General features: G+C 49.2%; 1 protein-coding gene across 1 annotated transcript in view; it reads left to right on the forward strand.

Moving 5' to 3' along the window:
* Nucleotides 1–18,531, forward strand: part of RPH3A (rabphilin 3A) — an 82,837-nt gene that overhangs the window by 32,641 nt on the left and 31,665 nt on the right. The window contains exons 3-7 of the mRNA XM_075012635.1: nt 3,800–3,929; nt 5,613–5,699; nt 6,937–7,102; nt 10,669–10,707; nt 16,410–16,571. Of these exons, the coding sequence (XP_074868736.1) occupies nt 3,800–3,929; nt 5,613–5,699; nt 6,937–7,102; nt 10,669–10,707; nt 16,410–16,571 (584 nt within the window). The remainder of the gene's footprint in view (nt 1–3,799; nt 3,930–5,612; nt 5,700–6,936; nt 7,103–10,668; nt 10,708–16,409; nt 16,572–18,531) is intronic.

Genomic DNA, 18,531 nt, shown 5'->3' on the forward strand with positions numbered 1-18,531 from the left:
TCTAGTAAAAGAAGTGCTGAAGGGATTTGGCTAAATTCCCAAGCAGGCTGTGAGTGTGACTAGTGGGCGCAGGTATTTAAGGAAATGGTAGTGCCAGTTTGAGGAGCGGTACTATTTACGCTTAGAATGTGTAATGGTCCTGGCTTCACTGATGGACAGACACAGTGGTATTTGCCTCTCTTTGGTAAGGGTAGGGAAGCTGAAGGAGAGAAATGACTTGTCTGAGATTACGTAGCAAGTCAGTGGGAGAGCCAGGATAAGAACTCAAACCTCTGGGCTCAGTACGGGCCCTTTTGTTCAGTTAGACTGTGCTGCCTCCCATACAGCATCTGCTCTATACCCATAGGCCTCCCCACTGTCTCTTGTTTCAAAGGAAATAGAGTTGGGCACCTTTGGAGTAGAGCCAGATTCTCAGCCTGTCTCTTTTGAAGTGCCCTCCCCACACCAACATGCTATAAAACTCCACAGTCTCTCTGTGCACAAGGACTGCTTTTCTGCATGCAAAAGCCAGGGTTAGCTTTAGGGAGAAGCAAACTGGGCAATTGCATGGGGCCCCCATCTAGCTACATTGCTCGGGCTTCGGTTTCAGCGCCGGGTGCTGGGGCTCAAGAGCCATAGGCTTCAGCAGAGTGGGGCTTGGTTTTCTGCCCTGGGCACCAGCAATGCTGGGCCTGCACGGCAGCTCCCCGAAACCTGCTTGTGGTCCTTCAGGGGACCTGGACCCCTGGTTGAGAACCGAGAGTGTTTACTGTATGCATTTACTGCACCTGTCTGTCTGAGCACTGTGATCATGCAGATACATGTTACGTAGCGTACATTGGTGTTTGCCAGCTGGGGGATCGTGCAGAGCAATGGGATTTAATGAATTGGCCACAAATGGATGCTTTTTTTTTTACTTTACTTTGATGCCAGATACTTCTGGCTCTTTGGCTGCAGCTGGTTCTCAGCAGTTTGTGAAAATTCAGCACTTCCAATGCAAGCTGTTTTAATTGGAAGCATAAATCACGTGGTGTGTTTCTCGATCCACGAGTGGATTAACATGGTTCTTAGACACAGGCCACTGGAAACACCTGCGGTTCCCAATCTGAAGCTTGGATATTTGGCAATAATTGCTTATCATTTGCTGTCTGAGTGACCATTCCTGCTGAGAAACTTGTTTTCCAAAATCCTTCTGTAAAGCCAATACACAAGAGGTGATACCACACTCGAGGGGAACTTGACCCAAAACCTGAAGCTGTTTACTGGAGGTACTGTGTAGTATTTACACAGACGTATTGTGCTGTATGTGTATCGACAGCACGAGAACAGCCACACTGAGTCAGAGCAATGGTCCATCAAGCTCAGTGCCTGTTTTGGCTTATGGCCCGTGCCGGATGCTTCTGTGGGAATGAACAGCACAGGGCAATTTTGAATGATTCGTACCCGGTTGTCGAGACCCAGCTTCTGGCAGTTTCGGGATCTGTAGGGCATGGCCACCTTGGCTAATTTCCATTCCTATGCTCTATGAACTTAACTGGGTTTAAAAAATTAGCTGTCTTGTTGTCCTTCAGTGAGTTCCCTGACTACAAATTCCACAAGCTGACACCTCATTGTGTGATGAAGTAATTTCTTTTGTTTGATTTGAACTGGCTGCCTATGTATGAAGAGTCTCAAAAAGATTCCCAGGCTGTATTAGATTGGAGACTAATCACTGTAGATTTCTCAATATTTGGAGGCAAAATGACAGTGGAAATTGACACATTTTCTTCAGGTATTAATTACTTGTACATTTCCTAATGATGTTTTACTTCATTCAGCCTACAGGATCTTTTTGTCTTCACTTAGACTGTGTGAGTCAGCATGGTTATGATTAGCCTTGGAAAGATTAGATTTTTATTCATCTGGCGTGCCTGCATGCATCGCTACTGATTTAAAAAAAAAATCTGTCAGTAATTGAAATTTGAATCTAAAGTAAGAGAGGCTGCTTGAGAACTTATTCGAGTTTGATTTTTAAGAATATTTACTTTGTATATTTTGAAATGTGATGTTGACAACTTATTTGAAGAGTGAGTTATGCAGCTTTAATTTTATGACTATCAATACCTACTTGTAGTAAATATTTAATATCTGACCCCATAATTTCCTGTAGCTCTAAACCTTTAAATAGACAAAAGAAAAAAAAAACTAAAATCCATAATTTTGTGAACCTGTGAGTTGATAACAATAGAAAAACTTAAAAATCTCTATTATCCATTAAAATTATAAAAAAAACCAAACAACGGAGTTTTGCCAAGCCTAGGTCTGATGCAGCGCTTATCTCTGGGTCAGACGGTTACTAGATGATTGAGGACTTGGTTTTCTACGCAGTGCTAGCAATGTAGAGCCTTTTGGGTGACTGTTACATTGATCCTTTTGACCAACTTTGAGGTCTAATCCAGGGCCTGCGGAAGTCCGTAGGTGCCGTCCCACTGACAACAGTGAGCGTTGGCTCAAGTTCTGGTGACCGTGAAAGTTGGAGATCCCGGGTTTCTTGCTAAAGAGTGACAGGCCGGCTCACCTTCCGTTGCTCAGTAACCTGCTCCTGATTTTGAGTGGGGAGTAGTTGCTCATGCTTACGGCCTGTCAGGATCAGACTCTGTGGCTGTGGCTAGACTATGTGGTAAGTCAACAGGAGGTATATTGATGTGAATTACGTCCCTCCTCCCCTGGCACAACATAACTTACGCCAACTTCGTGCTGTCCGCACCAGTGCTTGTGTCGGCAGGAGAACGCCTCCCCTGGACAAGACTACCGTTGTTGAGTGCTCTCTTCTGTCAGCTTCGAGGGGCTAAGCAGTGCGGGTGGCAGGACACCTGCACTGCAGCTTCCCTTCCCCCACCACGAAAAGGGGGTTGGAGAAATATTTTCTTTTTTGTTCGGACAAGTTTCTATCCCCTGTAACGGGGAGGACTCTCTCAAAGGGATGGCCACTGTACGCTCCAGCAAGACCCCAAGATTGTTGCCTAGAGAATGACATGGGAGGTAAGTGAGGTGTCTTCTTTCCCTGCACCCCCAGCGGGGGCGAACTTGACATGTTAACCTTTGCCAATACCATTGTTCTTTCTTTTCCTCCCCATCTCCTTATGTTTCTTTCCTTCTAGTCGCCCCCTTTTCCCCTCCTTTGTGACTCCTTGTTGGCTTGGTTTGAGGGCGACACCACCCCTGAGGGAAAGCCCGCTCAGAGGGAAGGTTGCACATGTCTTTGCCCTGTCAGAAAGAAGAGTCTTTGGTGTGATAGTGACTGCTAGGGCACTAACACTGGAAATGCCTCCATTAACTAGCAGTGTTTCTCAGTCTTTGACCCCCAACCACTGCATTAAGCTATCTCAGGGAGCTCTCTTGAACTCATGCTGGTCCATGGATTGGTGCAGGTCACACCTCTCTAGTCCAGCACTCTGTTGCCTGGCAACCACATATCGTGGGTGTGGCCAAGTTTTCAGTGGGCCCATAACGATTGCTTCCAGCCACCCGTCCTGGCTGTCAGTGTTCTGTGCTGTTACTGAGCTGTAATTTACCCCTAAATGTCTTCAAAGAGCCCAGTCATCAGTGGACACGTTGGTGATGTGCGAGACAATACTGACCTCCTATGGTCTGGAAAATTCTCTCGTTTGGCCCCAGTCAGGTCCTGAGGGCGCTGGACTAGAGAGGCTCAACCTGTTGTTGAGAAGCAATGAACTAAAATAAGTGCCTGTTGTCTAGTGGGGCAGAGCTCACCAGCACCATTCCCCTGCCTCTCGCGCTGAGGCGTCTTTGTGTTCCCCTGTCTTTGTTCTGTGTGCAGGCGGCTCATGAACCGCTTGGAGGACATGCGCAGGAATGTGGCCGGCGATGGGGTAAACCGCTGCATCCTGTGTGGAGAACAGCTGGGTCGTCTGGGATCAGCTTGTGTAGTGTGCGAGGACTGCAAAAAGGTGAGCCCCCCCCTCAGCCGGACTCGAGGACAGCAGATGATATTGATGGTACAACCTTCAGCTCATGTGTTCGGGGACCCCTAGGTTCTACGCTAGCCCTAACGATGGCGACCCTTGAGCCAATCGCATAGCTGGAGATTTTGGAACGCTGAGGAGGGGGTTTAGACACATAACTCCCGTTAGTTCTAATGAGAGCTGGCGGAGTAACAACTGGTTTTGGATTGGTTTTGTTCACTAGCGTTGTTTGGGGGGGAGGAGATGGGAAGAAGAGTGTTCTGTTTTTCATTTTGTTTGAGATTTTTCAGGTTTTTTTTAAAATAAAATTGAAGTAAGTTTCTGAACAAAAATTATTCTTTGAATTGAGACTTTTTTGTAGGGGGGAAGGGTGGTGGTCATTACAAATTTGCAAAATGCATTGGGCCAAATCTGCATTTTTTTTTTTTTTTTGACGGGCTGAGGGGAAATGTTGAGTTAAAAATATATCATTCCTTGCTGTAGCCTGGATCTTTTGGTCAGCTTTGCCACTCTCAGCCTTATGCCTCAGTGAAACTAACCCTCTGCCCCATGGCTTGGTGAGAGGTTGTGAGAAATCACTTTTAAACCGTTTTGAAGGTGAAAAGTGCCATATTAAGCATCGACTGTAGTTATTGTAGCTGCATTTGAAACCATGTCCCTCAGTTGTGCTTCGATATAGCGAGCGTGTGCTATAGACCAGGGGCTGGGCAATACTTTTTGATGGAGGGGTGGAACCATGCCAAGCATCTGGGAAGTGATCCAGGGCCGCAGTCTTCCATGATAACAGTGGAGGAGGTGGAGGTGGGGTGCAGAAGGGAGCTTGGGGTAAGGGACTGGGGTGCAGGAGGGGAGGGAGTTCAGGGAATGGAGGGGGTTGTGAGCTGGGCCAGGGGGCTGGGGTGCAGCCTCTATGGGGGTATAGGTGCAGAAGTTGGGGGCGGGGTGTTGTGACCTGGGGCAAGGGCAGGAGTAGAGGGTTGGGGTGTGGGAGGGGATGGGGTGCCAGGTGCAGGCTTTGCCCAGGAGGCACTCACCTAGGAGGCCCCCAGCCGGCCCCCCTGTGAGACACTCAGCCTTCTGGGAAGCAGGGGAAGGGGGCTTTGGATGTTCTCTGTGCCAGAAATGCAGCCCAGGCGGCTCCCATTGGCTAGTTTCTAGGAGTGGTAGCTGCAAGATTGTGCTGGGGTAGAGACAGCTTGCAAGCTGCCTTCTCCTCCAGGGCTCGCGGCGCACAGAGCACATGGTCCCTGCAGCCACTGCTTTGAGTGGCATGCAGGGGTGCAGAAGGCAAGGCGCATGCCCACGGCTCCTGCTGGGCTGTGGGACAGTGCTGGGCCAGATCCGGTGGTTTGGCAGGCTGGATTTGTTCCACGGGGCATATTTTGTCCACCCCGCTATAGAAAATGTCCTCCTGCTTTGGAGGTGCTCTGACATCCATCACAGCAAAGGGAGCGTTGCCAGCGAAGTTTTGGTCTTCGAGTTTCCTTGCTCGTACATTTTTGTTCTTTTGAAATCAGACCCCAACACCCCCCAGGGTGAATGGTTGTGAATCCTTATTAACCACAGCAGGTTCAGTCACTGTCCCGCGCAGACCCTTTCGGGCAGCGCTCCGTTGCAGCCGTTTGGTCTCACGTTGTGCCGTAACCGTGTGATTTGTTTTGCTGGTAGAATGTCTGCACAAAGTGTGGCGTTGAGACGACCAACAGCCGCCCTCATTCCATCTGGCTGTGCAAGATCTGCAGTGAGCAGCGAGAGGTTAGTGCGACGCTCCTACCTGGCTTTACTTCCCCTGTCCTGCAGCAGCAATGCTTCTGTTAAACCCCGGGGCTGGGGTTTCCTGCTGGTTAGCGGCTCCAGAATAGTAGTGCTTGTCAGTCAGAGCTTTAACAATACTGGTCCTAAACATTTCGTGAAATTAAGCCTTTTGCCACATGCAGCTTTATGCAAGATTCAGGCTGCATGCTTGTGCCATATTAAATCTGAACAGGCTTGTCCCAAGAGTCCCAGAAGGAATTGTGTCAAGTAGACACAGGGCTGACACTTTTCCCAAGTTATTGAAATCAGACGGTTGATTCTCTCTGTGCCCCTCATCCTCCGGCTCCATAAACAAACTCCCATTGACAGGTGAGCAGTTCTTTGCTTGCGGGACCTTCTGGGGAATTTTTTTTTTTATTGAAAGGCAGATTGGGTAAGAAGTGTTTTCCCTTGGGAAAATTAACCAATTTCACTTGAAACGATTGTCCATTCTGGAGAGGGTTTCATGGTCAACGGCCTCGGAGAGTGGCTTGCCTTGTGCTTTTGCGCTGACTCACAAATCGAGAGCTCAGGTTGCTTGGACGCGTTGCTTTCAGGCGCTGTGGATGTGTATGTTCGGTAGCATGTTGTCTGCTCTAAGGGAGGTGATGCCTGGAGCTTTGGTCCTCTAGGCGTCTCTTGAGTCTGGAATATGAGTACCCTATTCACAGTTGCAAGGCACCACATGGGGCCCTTTGCCCAGTGCCAAGCAGGCATAAGGTGCCGCCATTCTGGGCTGGTAAGGTTCTCCACTCTGTTTGCACAGGCATGTTTGTGCAATATGCAGGGCCCCGGTGAATCCTACTCAGCACGCTTGTGAGTTGGCAAGTGAGTCAAATACTGGCCGTATGCAAAAAGACACAATCATCAGCATCCTCGTGTAAGGCTGGCAGACCGGGGTCGTCGGTGAGAGGAAACAAACCTGCCGCCTTAGGGGCTAAAGCCACGTGCTCTAGAGCATGAGCTAAAAGCCAGCTGGAGCCCAGCCAAGACTTCCCTCTTCTCAGTGCCTCTGGCGTTATGTGTGCAAAGCAGGCTGGAGAGCGACTTCGGGGCTGATTGTCAGGAGGCTCCACCCACCAGCCTGCGCAGAGCTGTGGGCCGGTTGCTGAGAAGTGATGAACCCTTAAATGTGGCCCACCTCTGCCCTGTGGCTTTTGTGACCTCAGTGAATCCTTGCGCTCTGCCTCTTCCCCAGGTGTGGAAGCGCTCGGGGGCGTGGTTCTTCAAGGGCTTGCCGAAGCAAGTACTGCCTCAGCCAATGCCTGTCAGCAAGACCAAGCCTCCGCAAGCCCCCAGCGAACCTGCCCCTGCGGAGACACCTGCTCAGGACCCGAAACTGCCCCCCCGCATGCCGAGCCGAGGTAGGGGTGGATTTCTCTCCTTCCGTCTCATTTCCACTCCCTCTGATGCAGCCTGGGGATATGGTGGGGTGGCTGCTGGTAACAAGCCCTGTGTCTGTTGCTGATGGTTTGCGAGAGCCATCCCTGCATGAACACGTATTGAGAGTAACGTGCCCAGTTGTTTATTACGGGTGGATGTTTTCTGATCATCCTGGAGCTTTGTCCATTTCCGCGACCCCTCCCCTCCAGGAGATAGGTGGGTTGCTCCACCTCCAGCCCCTTAGGACCCAGCCCTTGTGCCCTTTTTACTTGGAAGATCTCCAGTGACTTGGGCAACTTATTAAAAGTTTTCTAATGTAATCTACAGCCATGACTGCAGTAAGTACCAATGGGTGCCCTGCACAGGGGGACAGCTGCAGGGAACGTGGATTAATGTGACTCCTGGGCATTGTGACGGTTAAAATAAAACACCCAACCAAACAATTTTGGCCCTGTATGGGTTCAGTAAAACTATCAATGGGGTGTAATGCACTACAGGAGGATTCATGCAGTAACCCAGCAGTGCGATTGGTACACTCTAGAGTATGGATTGGATTTTGATTTTGTTCTGGAGATAAAGAAGGGCAATTCCCTCCAACCCCTTGTTTAAAAGCTTTTGGCTAACTAGAGCCTGGAGGATCTCCATTAAATTCCAAATGAAACAGGGAATGGGGCTCAATCCTGAGCTCAAACCTTCATTGGTAAAACCTCATGGGGAAGCATAGCTAAAACTCCTCCAGTAAGTGACCTCCCATTGGTGGGATTTCCTGGAGCTCCCAGGATCGTATAATTGGCCGTTCACAGAAGGCTGAGTCTGAGGGTACGTCTACATGACTTAGAAGATTGACCTGGTCAGGGTTGATCTTCCGGGGTTTGATTTTATGCACCTGTCAGCGTTGATAGTCAACCCCTGTGCTCCTCCTTGTTGCAAGCAGTAAGGCAGGTCGACGGGAGAGTTTCTCTTGTTGATCTCCCTCCAGTGAGGATGGCCAGGTAAGTCGATTGTAGATACTTTGATTCTAGCTATGCAATTGCCATAGCTGTAATTGTGTATCTACAATCCATTTTTAAGGTCCAGCATAGACCTGGCCTGAAGCATCCTACAAAGTTCTGCAACGCTGCTTGTTTGACATGGCTTTTCTATAAGTGCTTGTTCTGCTTTTGCTTCCTAGTCCCCTGGTCCCTTTATAGTTACGAACCCGCTGTAAGTGGAAATTGGAAGTCTAAGCCACACATCCCATTCCCAGGATTCTGGACACTCACATAGGCTTCTAACGAGCAACGGCCCTGCTGCCCCAGTTTTTGGTGAGGGGCTAGTATTAGAGTCTGTAGATCGTCGCTTCTTTCCCTATTGCTAAGAATGTTCCCTTGACTGATTTGCTCTTTGTTTGCACTTCTCAGGCCAAGCTGAAGTCGGGGCCCCTGCCGAACAGGACTCTTATGGTAAGGGTGCTGGTTTTCAAACCTCTGCCAGGCTACTGTCTCGTTAGGGCACCTGCTAATCGTTCCTGCCAGCTAATGCTCAAGGATTTACAGCAGCCAGTGCGTCCTCCCTCACTCACTCGAGTAATCCATCACCAGGCCCTCTAAGGGCACGAAAGCTGCGGATTACATTTAATTGCCTCTTTAGTTTTTTCCTTGTTATTTACAGACAGGGGTGTGGGCATGGGCGGGACGGTGCCTTCAGAGGATGCTTCCCATGTGACGGGAAAGCCTCATTCGTCGACCGATCTCGCCAGTGCCCTCCTGGTGGGTGGTGGTGCCTGTGGCATCTGACTCAGAGGTGCTTGCCTCTTGGTTCCCACAATCCTCTTACGCACTTTTACGCTTCCATTCAGGAGAATCTCATTCAGCCACCTACCCCTCTCCCTAACAGGGATTCAGAGCTCTAGCCGGCTAATTTAACCTTCTCTGTTGCCTTGTGACACCCCGCACCTCCCTTGACTCAGTCATTCATGGATGGACTTGAAGTCCCGTGGGGACTGGACCAAAACGATGCTGTTCATGAGATTCTGTAAATATCTGCTTAAAAAGAACAGTTTGCAGTGTCCATATGCAGCTCCCTGCAAAGTCCAGCCCGACTGTTTCTGCTGATTTCAGTGTGAATTGGTTGGTGCTGTTTGCTAGTTTGTGTCAGGAACCTCTGAGGAGTCTGTCCAAAGCTATGGTTAGAGGTGGTTCAGCTACAAAGTTCAGAGCCAAATATCAAGTCCCCAAAGTCGGGGTGTGTTTGGAGTTAGGGGCTTGGGTCGGTCCCTGTCTAGCTTCATGGGGTTTTGAAGCTGGAAGGGATCGCTGTGATCACCGCGTCGGACCTCCTGCGTAACACAGGACCTAATAGAACCTCCACTGTTTTCTTATTGTTAATCAGTTACAGATCTTAAGTCCTTTCTGCAATAGTGATTTTATCCTGGGGTTCCAGCAGGCCCTGCCATTTAGTTATGGGAAGCCTGTCACACACCAGGGTATCTTTACACCGACACCACCCATTTCACAGGAACGTAGTTATTTTGGGGCTCTCCCACCTCCGAGACGTTTCGCAGTTGAAATTGCAAGAGCCAAACTGTGTCTGTAGGCGTTATTTCCTGACTGGGATTTAAGCGCTCCTCAATGCATTATTCAGGTTATTTGAGTCACCTCCCCACCCCAAAGCCCTTCACATGGAGGAAGTGCAGCTGACGATTAGACATCATCAAAGAAAGAGAGACCACAAGTTCAGAAGAGCGATCTGTTCTGGTGTAGGTTCCCTCTGTGGCCTTGGAAGTCAGCCAGTGTAACCTGTACTGGTGGGAAACCGGTGCCAGGCACACAAAGAGGATAAGAGCTAACTACCGCTTATAGCTAGAAGAGCTCCTCTGTTAGCTTAAGCTGTAGAGGTGCACGCTTTTAGCATTGAAAGTTCTTGCTTCTCACCCAGTCTGTGAGGGTGGTTAACCGTGGCATTTCTCTCCGCGGTGAAGGAGGATGCTTTTGTGCTGAGGGTGGTAATCAATAAATGAAACCTGGTGGGGCACCTTTGCACCTTATTTGATTTTGGGGTCTTCGGGCATTCTCTGAGTGTCTGCTGTGCTGGCTACCTGCTCAGAACTGGTGCAACATACAGGGGAAGCACACACGACTGAATGTTTATCAATGAAGAGAGCAAGCTGTCTGAAAGGGCATTGTACTGGTTACATCTAGCTGCACTTACTGTACTCCTGGGCTTGGCTGGTGGGGAGTGAGTGCTGGTGCTTGGTCCCAAGCTCGGTTCTGTCTGGCTGTGAGCTGGCATTGCCTAGTTACTTGGAATTGTAGCCCCATGATTAAAGTCTGCCTCATAGTGTAAATCCCATAGGATTACTTGATGGCCACATTTAACGCAAGGCGCGTGCCTCAGGATTGAGGCTGTCAGAAGAATGACTAGCCCCCTCCTTGCTACCGTCTCTTCTGAGCAGCTGATGGTATCTGATAAATGCTGCCCTTGCAGACCGAGGGCTGGCCAGCAGTGCCAAAGCAGAACCCGCTGCCTCATGTCACTGCAAACATTTACCTTTTGCATTTCCTTTTAGGTGGCCCTGAAGAGAGGAGGGGAGTGAACAGGAAAACAGGTTTGTTTCTAAGCTATGGATGCCTTTCTTCCTTCTCCTTCCTTAATAAAGGCTTTCCCCTCTCCATTTGTTTGAGCCACATTTTAATTTCCAAGGGCGTGTATTACAATGCAGCAAAGCCATGGCTACCTAGGACTTTACAACTGTCCCTATGGAGCACACAATGGCCATTCGTAATTCCACAGTGATAACAGACTACAGCTCAGACTCCAACACCCTCGGCCCCGCTACATGAGCTAGAGGAGAATCTCTCTTTGCCATTAGCAGTGTGGGGCTTATGACCTTCACTTCAGCAACTCTGTTTCCATCTACTACAGGGCAGCAGTGCTTATACACACTACCCTGTAGGGTATTAAGATTGCTTTTGGGTCTGGGCATGCCTTTCGACAAAGGCGAGCAAAATATATATAATCCAAATCTTTTTTGTTTGTTTTAGTGAAATCCCGGGACCCCAGCCATGACTCTGAACGTGGCTATAGTTCGGAAGAAGAGAATCCTGCTGCCTACAGGGGAAGGAAGGGGACAAGACAAAGACCAGAAGCAGGTAAGATTTACTAGCTTGGCTGAGAGCCAAGCAGGGAAGTTAGGGATTCGGCCCCATATACCTGCTGGCCTTTGAGTCAGAAGACACCATCTGGCACTGATGTTTTTCTGGCTGAAAAGCAGAGCGAGGCAGCCCAGCGCACCCCCCCAGCTTTCACTCAGGAAATCAGGCCGGGCAATTCCTGAGCAGCATCCCAGCTTTGCGTGCACCCTCTGCTCCCAGCACTGACTACAGAGATTAAATTTCTTGATGCCTTAAATGACTGCTTCTTGGAGCAGCTAGTACAGGAACCCACAAGGGGAGAGTCGATTCTCGATCTAGTCTTGACTGGAACGCAGGATCTGGTCCAAGAGGTAACTGTTACTGGACCGCTTGGAAATAGTGACCACAATATAATAACTTTTAATATTCCTGTGTTAGGAAGAACACCGCAGCGGTCAAACACTCTGGCATTTAATTTCAAAAAGGGGAATTACACTAAAATGAGGAAGCTAGTTAAACAGAAACTAAAAGGTAGAGTAATTAAACTAAAATCCCTGGAAGCTGCATGGAAACTGTTTAAAGACACCATACTAGAGGCCCAACTTAAATGTATACCCCAAATAAAAAAACACAGTAAGAGACCTAACAAAGAACCACCATGGCTAAACAGCCATGTTAAAAAGGCAGTGAGAGAGAAAAGGGCAGCTTTTAAAAAGTGGAAGTCAAATCCTAGTGAGGAAAATAGAAAGGAACATAAACACTCCCAAATTAACTGTCATAATGTAGTAAGAAAAGCCAAAAAAGAGTTTGAGGAACAGCTAGCCAAAAATTCAAAAAACAATAGTAAAATGTTTTTTAAATACATTAGAAGCAGGAAGCCTGCTAAAAAAGCAGTGGGGCCCTTGGATGATAAAGATATAAAAGGAGCGATCAAGGAAGACAGTGCCATTGCGGAGCGATTAAATGATTTCTTTGCTTCAGTCTTCACGGCTGAAGATGTTACAGAGGTTCCTAAATCTGAGCCAGCCTTTTTAGGCGACAAATCTGAGGAACTCACTCAGATTGAAGTGACATTAGAGGAGGTTTTGGAATTAATTGATAAGCTGAATAGTAACAAGTCTCCAGGACCAGATGGCATTCACCCAAGGGTTCTGAAAGAACTCAAATGTGAAATTGCGGAGTTATTAACAGTGGTTTGTAACCTATCCTTTAAATCCACTTTGGTACCAAATGACTGGAAGACGGCCAATATAACACCAATATTTAAAAAAGGCTCTAGAGGAGATCCTGGCAATTATAGACCGATAAGTTTAACATCAGTACCAGGCAAATTAGTAGAAACACTAGTAAAGAGTAAAATTGCAAGGCACATAGAAGAGCACGAATTGTTGGGCAAAAGTCAGCATGGTTTCTGCAGAGGGAAGTCGTGTCTGTCTAATCTATTAGAATTCTTTGAAGGGGTTAATAAACATGCGGACAAGGGGCACCCAGTGGACATAATATACCTAGACTTCCAGAAAGCCTTTGACACGGTCCCACACCAAAGGCTTTTATGTAAATTAGGTGGTCATGGGATAGGAGGAAAGGTCCTTTCATGGATCGGGAATTGGTTAAAAGACAGAAAACAAAGGGTGGGAATAAATGGTAAATTTTCACAATGGAGGGGGGTAACTAGTGGTGTTCCCCAGGGCTCAGTCCTGGGACCGATCCTGTTCAACTTGTTCATCAATGATCTGGAAAATGAGGTAAGCAGTGAGGTGGCAAAGTTTGCAGATGACACCAAGTTGTTCAGGACAGTCAAAACCAAAAGGGATTGTGAAGAACTACAAAAAGATCTCAGCAAACTGAGTGATTGGGCAGCAAAATGGCAAATGAAATTTAATGTGGGTAAGTGTAAGGTAATGCATGTTGGAAAAAATAACCTAAATTACACGTACTACATGATGGGGTCAAATTTAGCTACGACAGATCAGGAAAGGGATCTTGGAGTTATAGTGGATAGTTCTCTGAAGACATCCACGCAGTGTGCAGCGGCAGTTAGTAAGGCAAATAGGATGTTAGGAATTATTAAAAAAGGGATCGATAATAAGACAAAAGATATCATACTTCCCCTATATAAAACTATGGTACGCCCACATCTCGAGTACTGCGTGCAGATGTGGTCTCCTCACCTCAAAAAAGATATATTGGCATTAGAAAAGGTTCAGAAAAGGGCGACTAAGATGATTAGGGGCTTGGAAAGGGTCCCATATGGGGAGAGGCTAGAGAGACTGGGACTTTTCAGTTTGGAAAAGAGGCGATTGAGGGGCGATATGATAGAGGTATATAAAATCATGAATGGTGTGGAGAAAGTGAATATAGAAAAATTATTTACCTTTTCCCATAATACAAGAACTAGGGGACACCAAATGAAATTGATGGGTAGTGGGTTCAAAACTAATAAAAGGAAATTTTTCTTCACACAGCGCACAGTCAACCTGTGGAACTCCTTGCCCGAGGCGGCTGTGAAGGCCAGGACTCTATTAGGGTTTAAAAAAGAGCTTGATAAATTTTTGCAGGTCAGGTCCATAAATGGCTATTAGCCAGGGATAAAGTATGGTGCCCTAGCCTTCATAACAAGGGCAGGAGATGGATGGCAGGAGATAAATCACTTGTCTTCTGTTCTCCTTCTCTGGGGCGCCTGGCATTGGCCACCGTCGGCAGATGGGATGCTGGGCTTGATGGACCTTTGGTCTGACCCAGTATGGCCATTCTTATGTTCTTATGTTCTTATGTTCTTACTGCAGCTTACTCTGGGAGTTATTTAGCCCCGAGTTAGCTTGGGCCTGGGTGTAAGCAGATGTCCTGGCTGAGTGGTCTCAACCTGTTTTATGCCATGGCTGAATCTTTCCTGGCCTGATGGCAATCAGAGGGTGTGACAGATGCTAGATCCAAACGAAACCCCGGTCCTGAGACTCTTCTCCCTACTGAGCAAAACTCACCCCGTGCGGCTGGCTAGCACAACACTTGCACACCACTGCTGTCCCCCTGGCCTCTGGTATTTTGGTCGCCTTGACTCCCGAAACCTGAGGCAGCCAAACTGCGAGGCTGAGGGAACACATAGGCTTTGCGCTGGGACCGTGGCACAGGGGTGGGTTTCACCCGCAGAGAGCAGAACTACGGGGGGGAGGGGTTCCCAAGTCCCTCACGGTCATAAGCAGGACACTATCCCTCAGCCTCAAAACCTTCCCCATGTACAATGGTTGGGGACTGCTGCTAGCCAGCCACAGTGTTTCAGTATGGCTGCCGCTCACCCATTTCTGCCCCCTCAATGTAGTTGGGATCAGAACCCATCTTGAAACCATCAGCCCTACCGCATGTGACCATGTATCATTACAGTAGGGTCTCAGCGTTCGCGAGGGATCTGTGTTGGCAACCCGTGCGAATGTTGAATTTCGTGAATATGGCAGCCCCTGACTGCTGGCGATCCTGCCTGGAACCCCGGGGAAGCAGCTGCTCGTGAATAATTGAATTCGCAAACCGTAGGTTTGCAAATATTGAAACTACTGTATTTAACCAGGCCGCTCCTGGTTCTCAATACCCTCTGATTTTGGTATAATTTTTAAATTGCCCTGCTGCTCTGCAGAGACCAGGCTCCTGGGGTGAGAGGCACGCTTTTTCCCCCCCATTAACTCTCCATACACTTACACAGCAGCCTTCACCGGCTGCTGTGTGCTCTCTCCGGTGTGTGCTGACTCTGAGCCCTTGTCCAAGGGTAAAGATGCCATGAATGTCATTAGATAGATTTAGAACTGGCCTCTTTAGCACAAGCCAGGTAAGTGCTGGGACCAGCTTGCAATTGATCAACAATGGGCTCTGAGGTTTGCTAACCAGTGTGGCTGTAATTTATCCATTCAAACCTCTGGCACCAGATGAATGTAAATCAAGATAAAGGCTGAAATTGTGGTCGTCTCTTAAAGGGAAGGACCTTCTGCCTCTTTGTAAGACACAGTAAGGCTGTAATTTCATTAGTGAGCTTGAGACATTAACATAAAGGAAAAAGTCTCCAGCAGGGGTTTTAACCTGGCCCTGTGGCCCCTGCGCATGGAGTCCAGCCTCCCAGAGGCATCTCCCCACCTCTCAAGGGTCCAGTCTTGCAAATTCCCCAAGCATCTGAGTTGAAGGTGACCCATTAGTCCCTCTGCATGGCGTAACATAACCTGAATATGCCAAAATACTCACTCCTATGTACCCCTCTGTAGAATGCTCCTTGGGCGTGGTCTCCCATTCTTACCTGTCGTTAGTACCAAAGTGTTGCTGTCAGACGCTGTATTTGGTGCATTTATGCCTGTAACTGTGGTTTGGTGCAAACAGCTAAAGTGCCAGATTCACAGCAGGCACGAGCAGGAGCAACTCGATTGAGTGAGCACCTGCTTCCCCCCAGGTGGCCCAAAGCATAAAGGTCGCTGCATGCCAAGGAGCAGGAAAGCCGCCTTTCACGCCTTTCACTTGAGGTAGCAAGGAGCAAGAGCTAGAATCTGCTGAGAGGTCCCTTTTCGGCCCTGCCTAATGCAAGGGTTCCACTGGAGACCTGCGGCGAAGCCATCTGGTTGCATCTGAACGACCAGCCCAACCCGTCTTGTACAGTTCATGCCATTGAGTTTCATCTTCCTGTCAGACGGGAGGGTTTACGTCATTTTGTGCCTCAGAGGCTTGCCTGCCGCCAGCCACCTTCACCGTTTCCAGCAGCCGCCTGTTTCCTTGTCTGGCTTTGATGGTCTGATGGAATGTGTGTGATTGAAAACCCCCTGCCATGGTTACTGTCTAGCTGGGTGGTAGCAGCTGGCTCTTGTAAGCAGGTCCCAGTACTCCCCCTCTGGCCTAATCCTTCATTCCTGTTGTCCTTTTCGGCTAGGTGGCTAGTGCTCACTTCTCCCTCTCTGCCCGTTCCCATCTCTTCCTCCTTGCTGGGACCTGTGCTAATGGCAGAAGAAGTAGTGAAGTTGGATCCCTGCTACAAAGCAAGGATCACTTCCTCAACACAATCGTAGTTATGGGTCATGACAGGTCCCCGGGCCTGATGACAGTTCCGGGCTTCCTTTTAGGGGGATAGATTGTGAGACATGTCAACAGGATGGCTTTTCTCTATCACAATTCCCACTCCAACTTCCTTGCTGCTGCTCTTCTGTGCTTTCAGGCAGTGAACCAGCGGCGGCTGCTTCTGGCCGGGGAAGCTACCCACCTCCGAGCCGCAAAACTTCAGAGGTCAGAGTGGCTCCAAGCGGCAGCGAGTTCGCTGGCAGGGCTGCTGACAACCGGGACTACGCCGCTGAGAGTGAAGTCAGCCGAAGTCCTGGAAGTGAGACAGCAATGAAAAGTCTACTGGGGGTGGAGGGTGGTGGGTGGGAAGGGGGAGGTGGAGGTGGAGGGAGGTGGTGGTGGGGTCCAGCTCCTGTTTGCAGGCTATAGGGTTATGTAGACCAATGTGCAACTGGAGTCAGTCCAGAAAGAGCCAGCCTGGAAGAAAGAGGGAGAAATTACAGTCTGCTCTGTTCAGACTGACCCTGCCTGCCTGTCCGGAAGGTGAGAGATTCCCATTGTGACACCATGCCTCAGACTTGCCTACTGAGGCAGCTGAATGTAGCTGCAGAGCACAGTGCTGGGATTTGGGGCTGTACCAGGACAAACGCTCCCTTCAACAGCTTGAGCCCCAGCCCCCCAGTTCTGCAGAGCTGAATGACAAGGCTGGCCTGTGCCCCTCCTTCCACCAAGGGAAGCTCTGGTCTCAGTCGCTGCTCCTGCTGGGCAGACTCAGATGTGACTCTCTCATTTCCTTCTCTCAGTGCTGGCTCTGTTTCTCTTCACTTGCCTGGCCTATGGCGAATGGGGCGTGGGGCACAAGCAGTTGTCAAGGGTACGCAGTCGAATTTGCTCTGGCCGTGCCAGTGCCTGCTTTGGGGGTTTTCCTACCCAGGAGTGTTCATGGGAATGAGATTATTTCTGTCAGTCAATCACCCAAAGCTACTTTCAGAACTGACCATGCAAGAAGTGACTCCGTGTGCACAGACATGTAGGAAGGGAGAAGGAGCGCTGTTGTTCACTTGCATCTCTCTGACCTGCTCCCTTTAAGCGCAAGCAGAGGAGAGATCCTGCTGTCAGGGTTCATGTCAGACTCCTACAGAATTCCAGGGGGGCTGGATTTTTTTAATTTATCCTCGGGGCTTAACCGTGAGCTAGGTCAAAATTCTGCAGATGAGGAACGCAGGTCATGGGGTTTGCCCACACTCCTGCAGTTAGTACGTGAGTCAGACTTTGGGTCCCAGGACGCTGGGTACTGCACTCCTGTTAGGGCTACTATGCTGAATTTGTAAATCTCTCTCGCCTTTCTCATGCTGGTGTGTGTGCAGGCATGTCTTTGTGCATTTAAATCTAAATTACATGCAGAATATGTAGGCTGTATGTCTGGCGTGCATACACGAGTGGTGTGAAGTACAGGTTGGACCTCCCTGGTGTGGCACCCTCGGGATCAGACTGGTCCTGAACAAGGGAATTTCTTTACCAGGAGTGGTCCCCTGCTGCCAGCCTCTCAGCATTCTGCCCCTGCCTGGTCCCAGCTGCCGGCTCTCCTGCAGTGGCCTCAGTTCCCAGCATCCCCTGGCTGCCGCGTCCCAGGCTACTGCTCACCATATCCATGGCTGTGCGGCTCCCTCGCTGCTCCTTGTCCCCAGCGGAGGCTGCCTGGCCAATGCTGGGTCACTGCTTCCCAGCCCTGGTGGTGGCAGTGAATCCCCTGTTGCTTCCAGGACACCACTCTCAGCTGTGGCTCCACAGCTCACACTCTGGCTGCCAGGCTCTGTGGTTGAGCAACGTCTATGGTCCTGCTGGACCGTGGCTGTTGCCAGACCTGAGCACCAGATTTCAGGGGTACAACCTGCATGTCTGTCTGCCTTGCCGCAGCTAATTTTGTTCGACAATCCCATCCAACCATGTTAAAGATCTGTGGAGCTCTGTGTGAGGAACAAAGATGTGACTCAGGAATGCGAGATTTTGTTCTATTTCCTGCTTTGTGGCAGGCTCCTTGTATAGCTGACCCTGCTTCTGTTACAGTTGACGGAAGGTTTTGTTTTTTCCCATCGACTTCAGTGGGCAAAACCCTTGTTGTTGGAAAAACAGCAGTTGTGTTTATTGGCCGTGAGCTTTGAATCGAAATCTGAGGAAGTGGGTCTTGCCCACGAACGCTGGTAAATAGATTTGAGAGTCCGTAAGGTGCTCCAGGACAAGCTTCTTTTTTTGCCAAGCTACAGACTAACATGGCGACC

This window comes from Carettochelys insculpta, chromosome 18, assembly GCF_033958435.1.
Source record: "Carettochelys insculpta isolate YL-2023 chromosome 18, ASM3395843v1, whole genome shotgun sequence".
In the NCBI taxonomy this organism is placed as follows: domain Eukaryota; kingdom Metazoa; phylum Chordata; order Testudines; family Carettochelyidae; genus Carettochelys; species Carettochelys insculpta.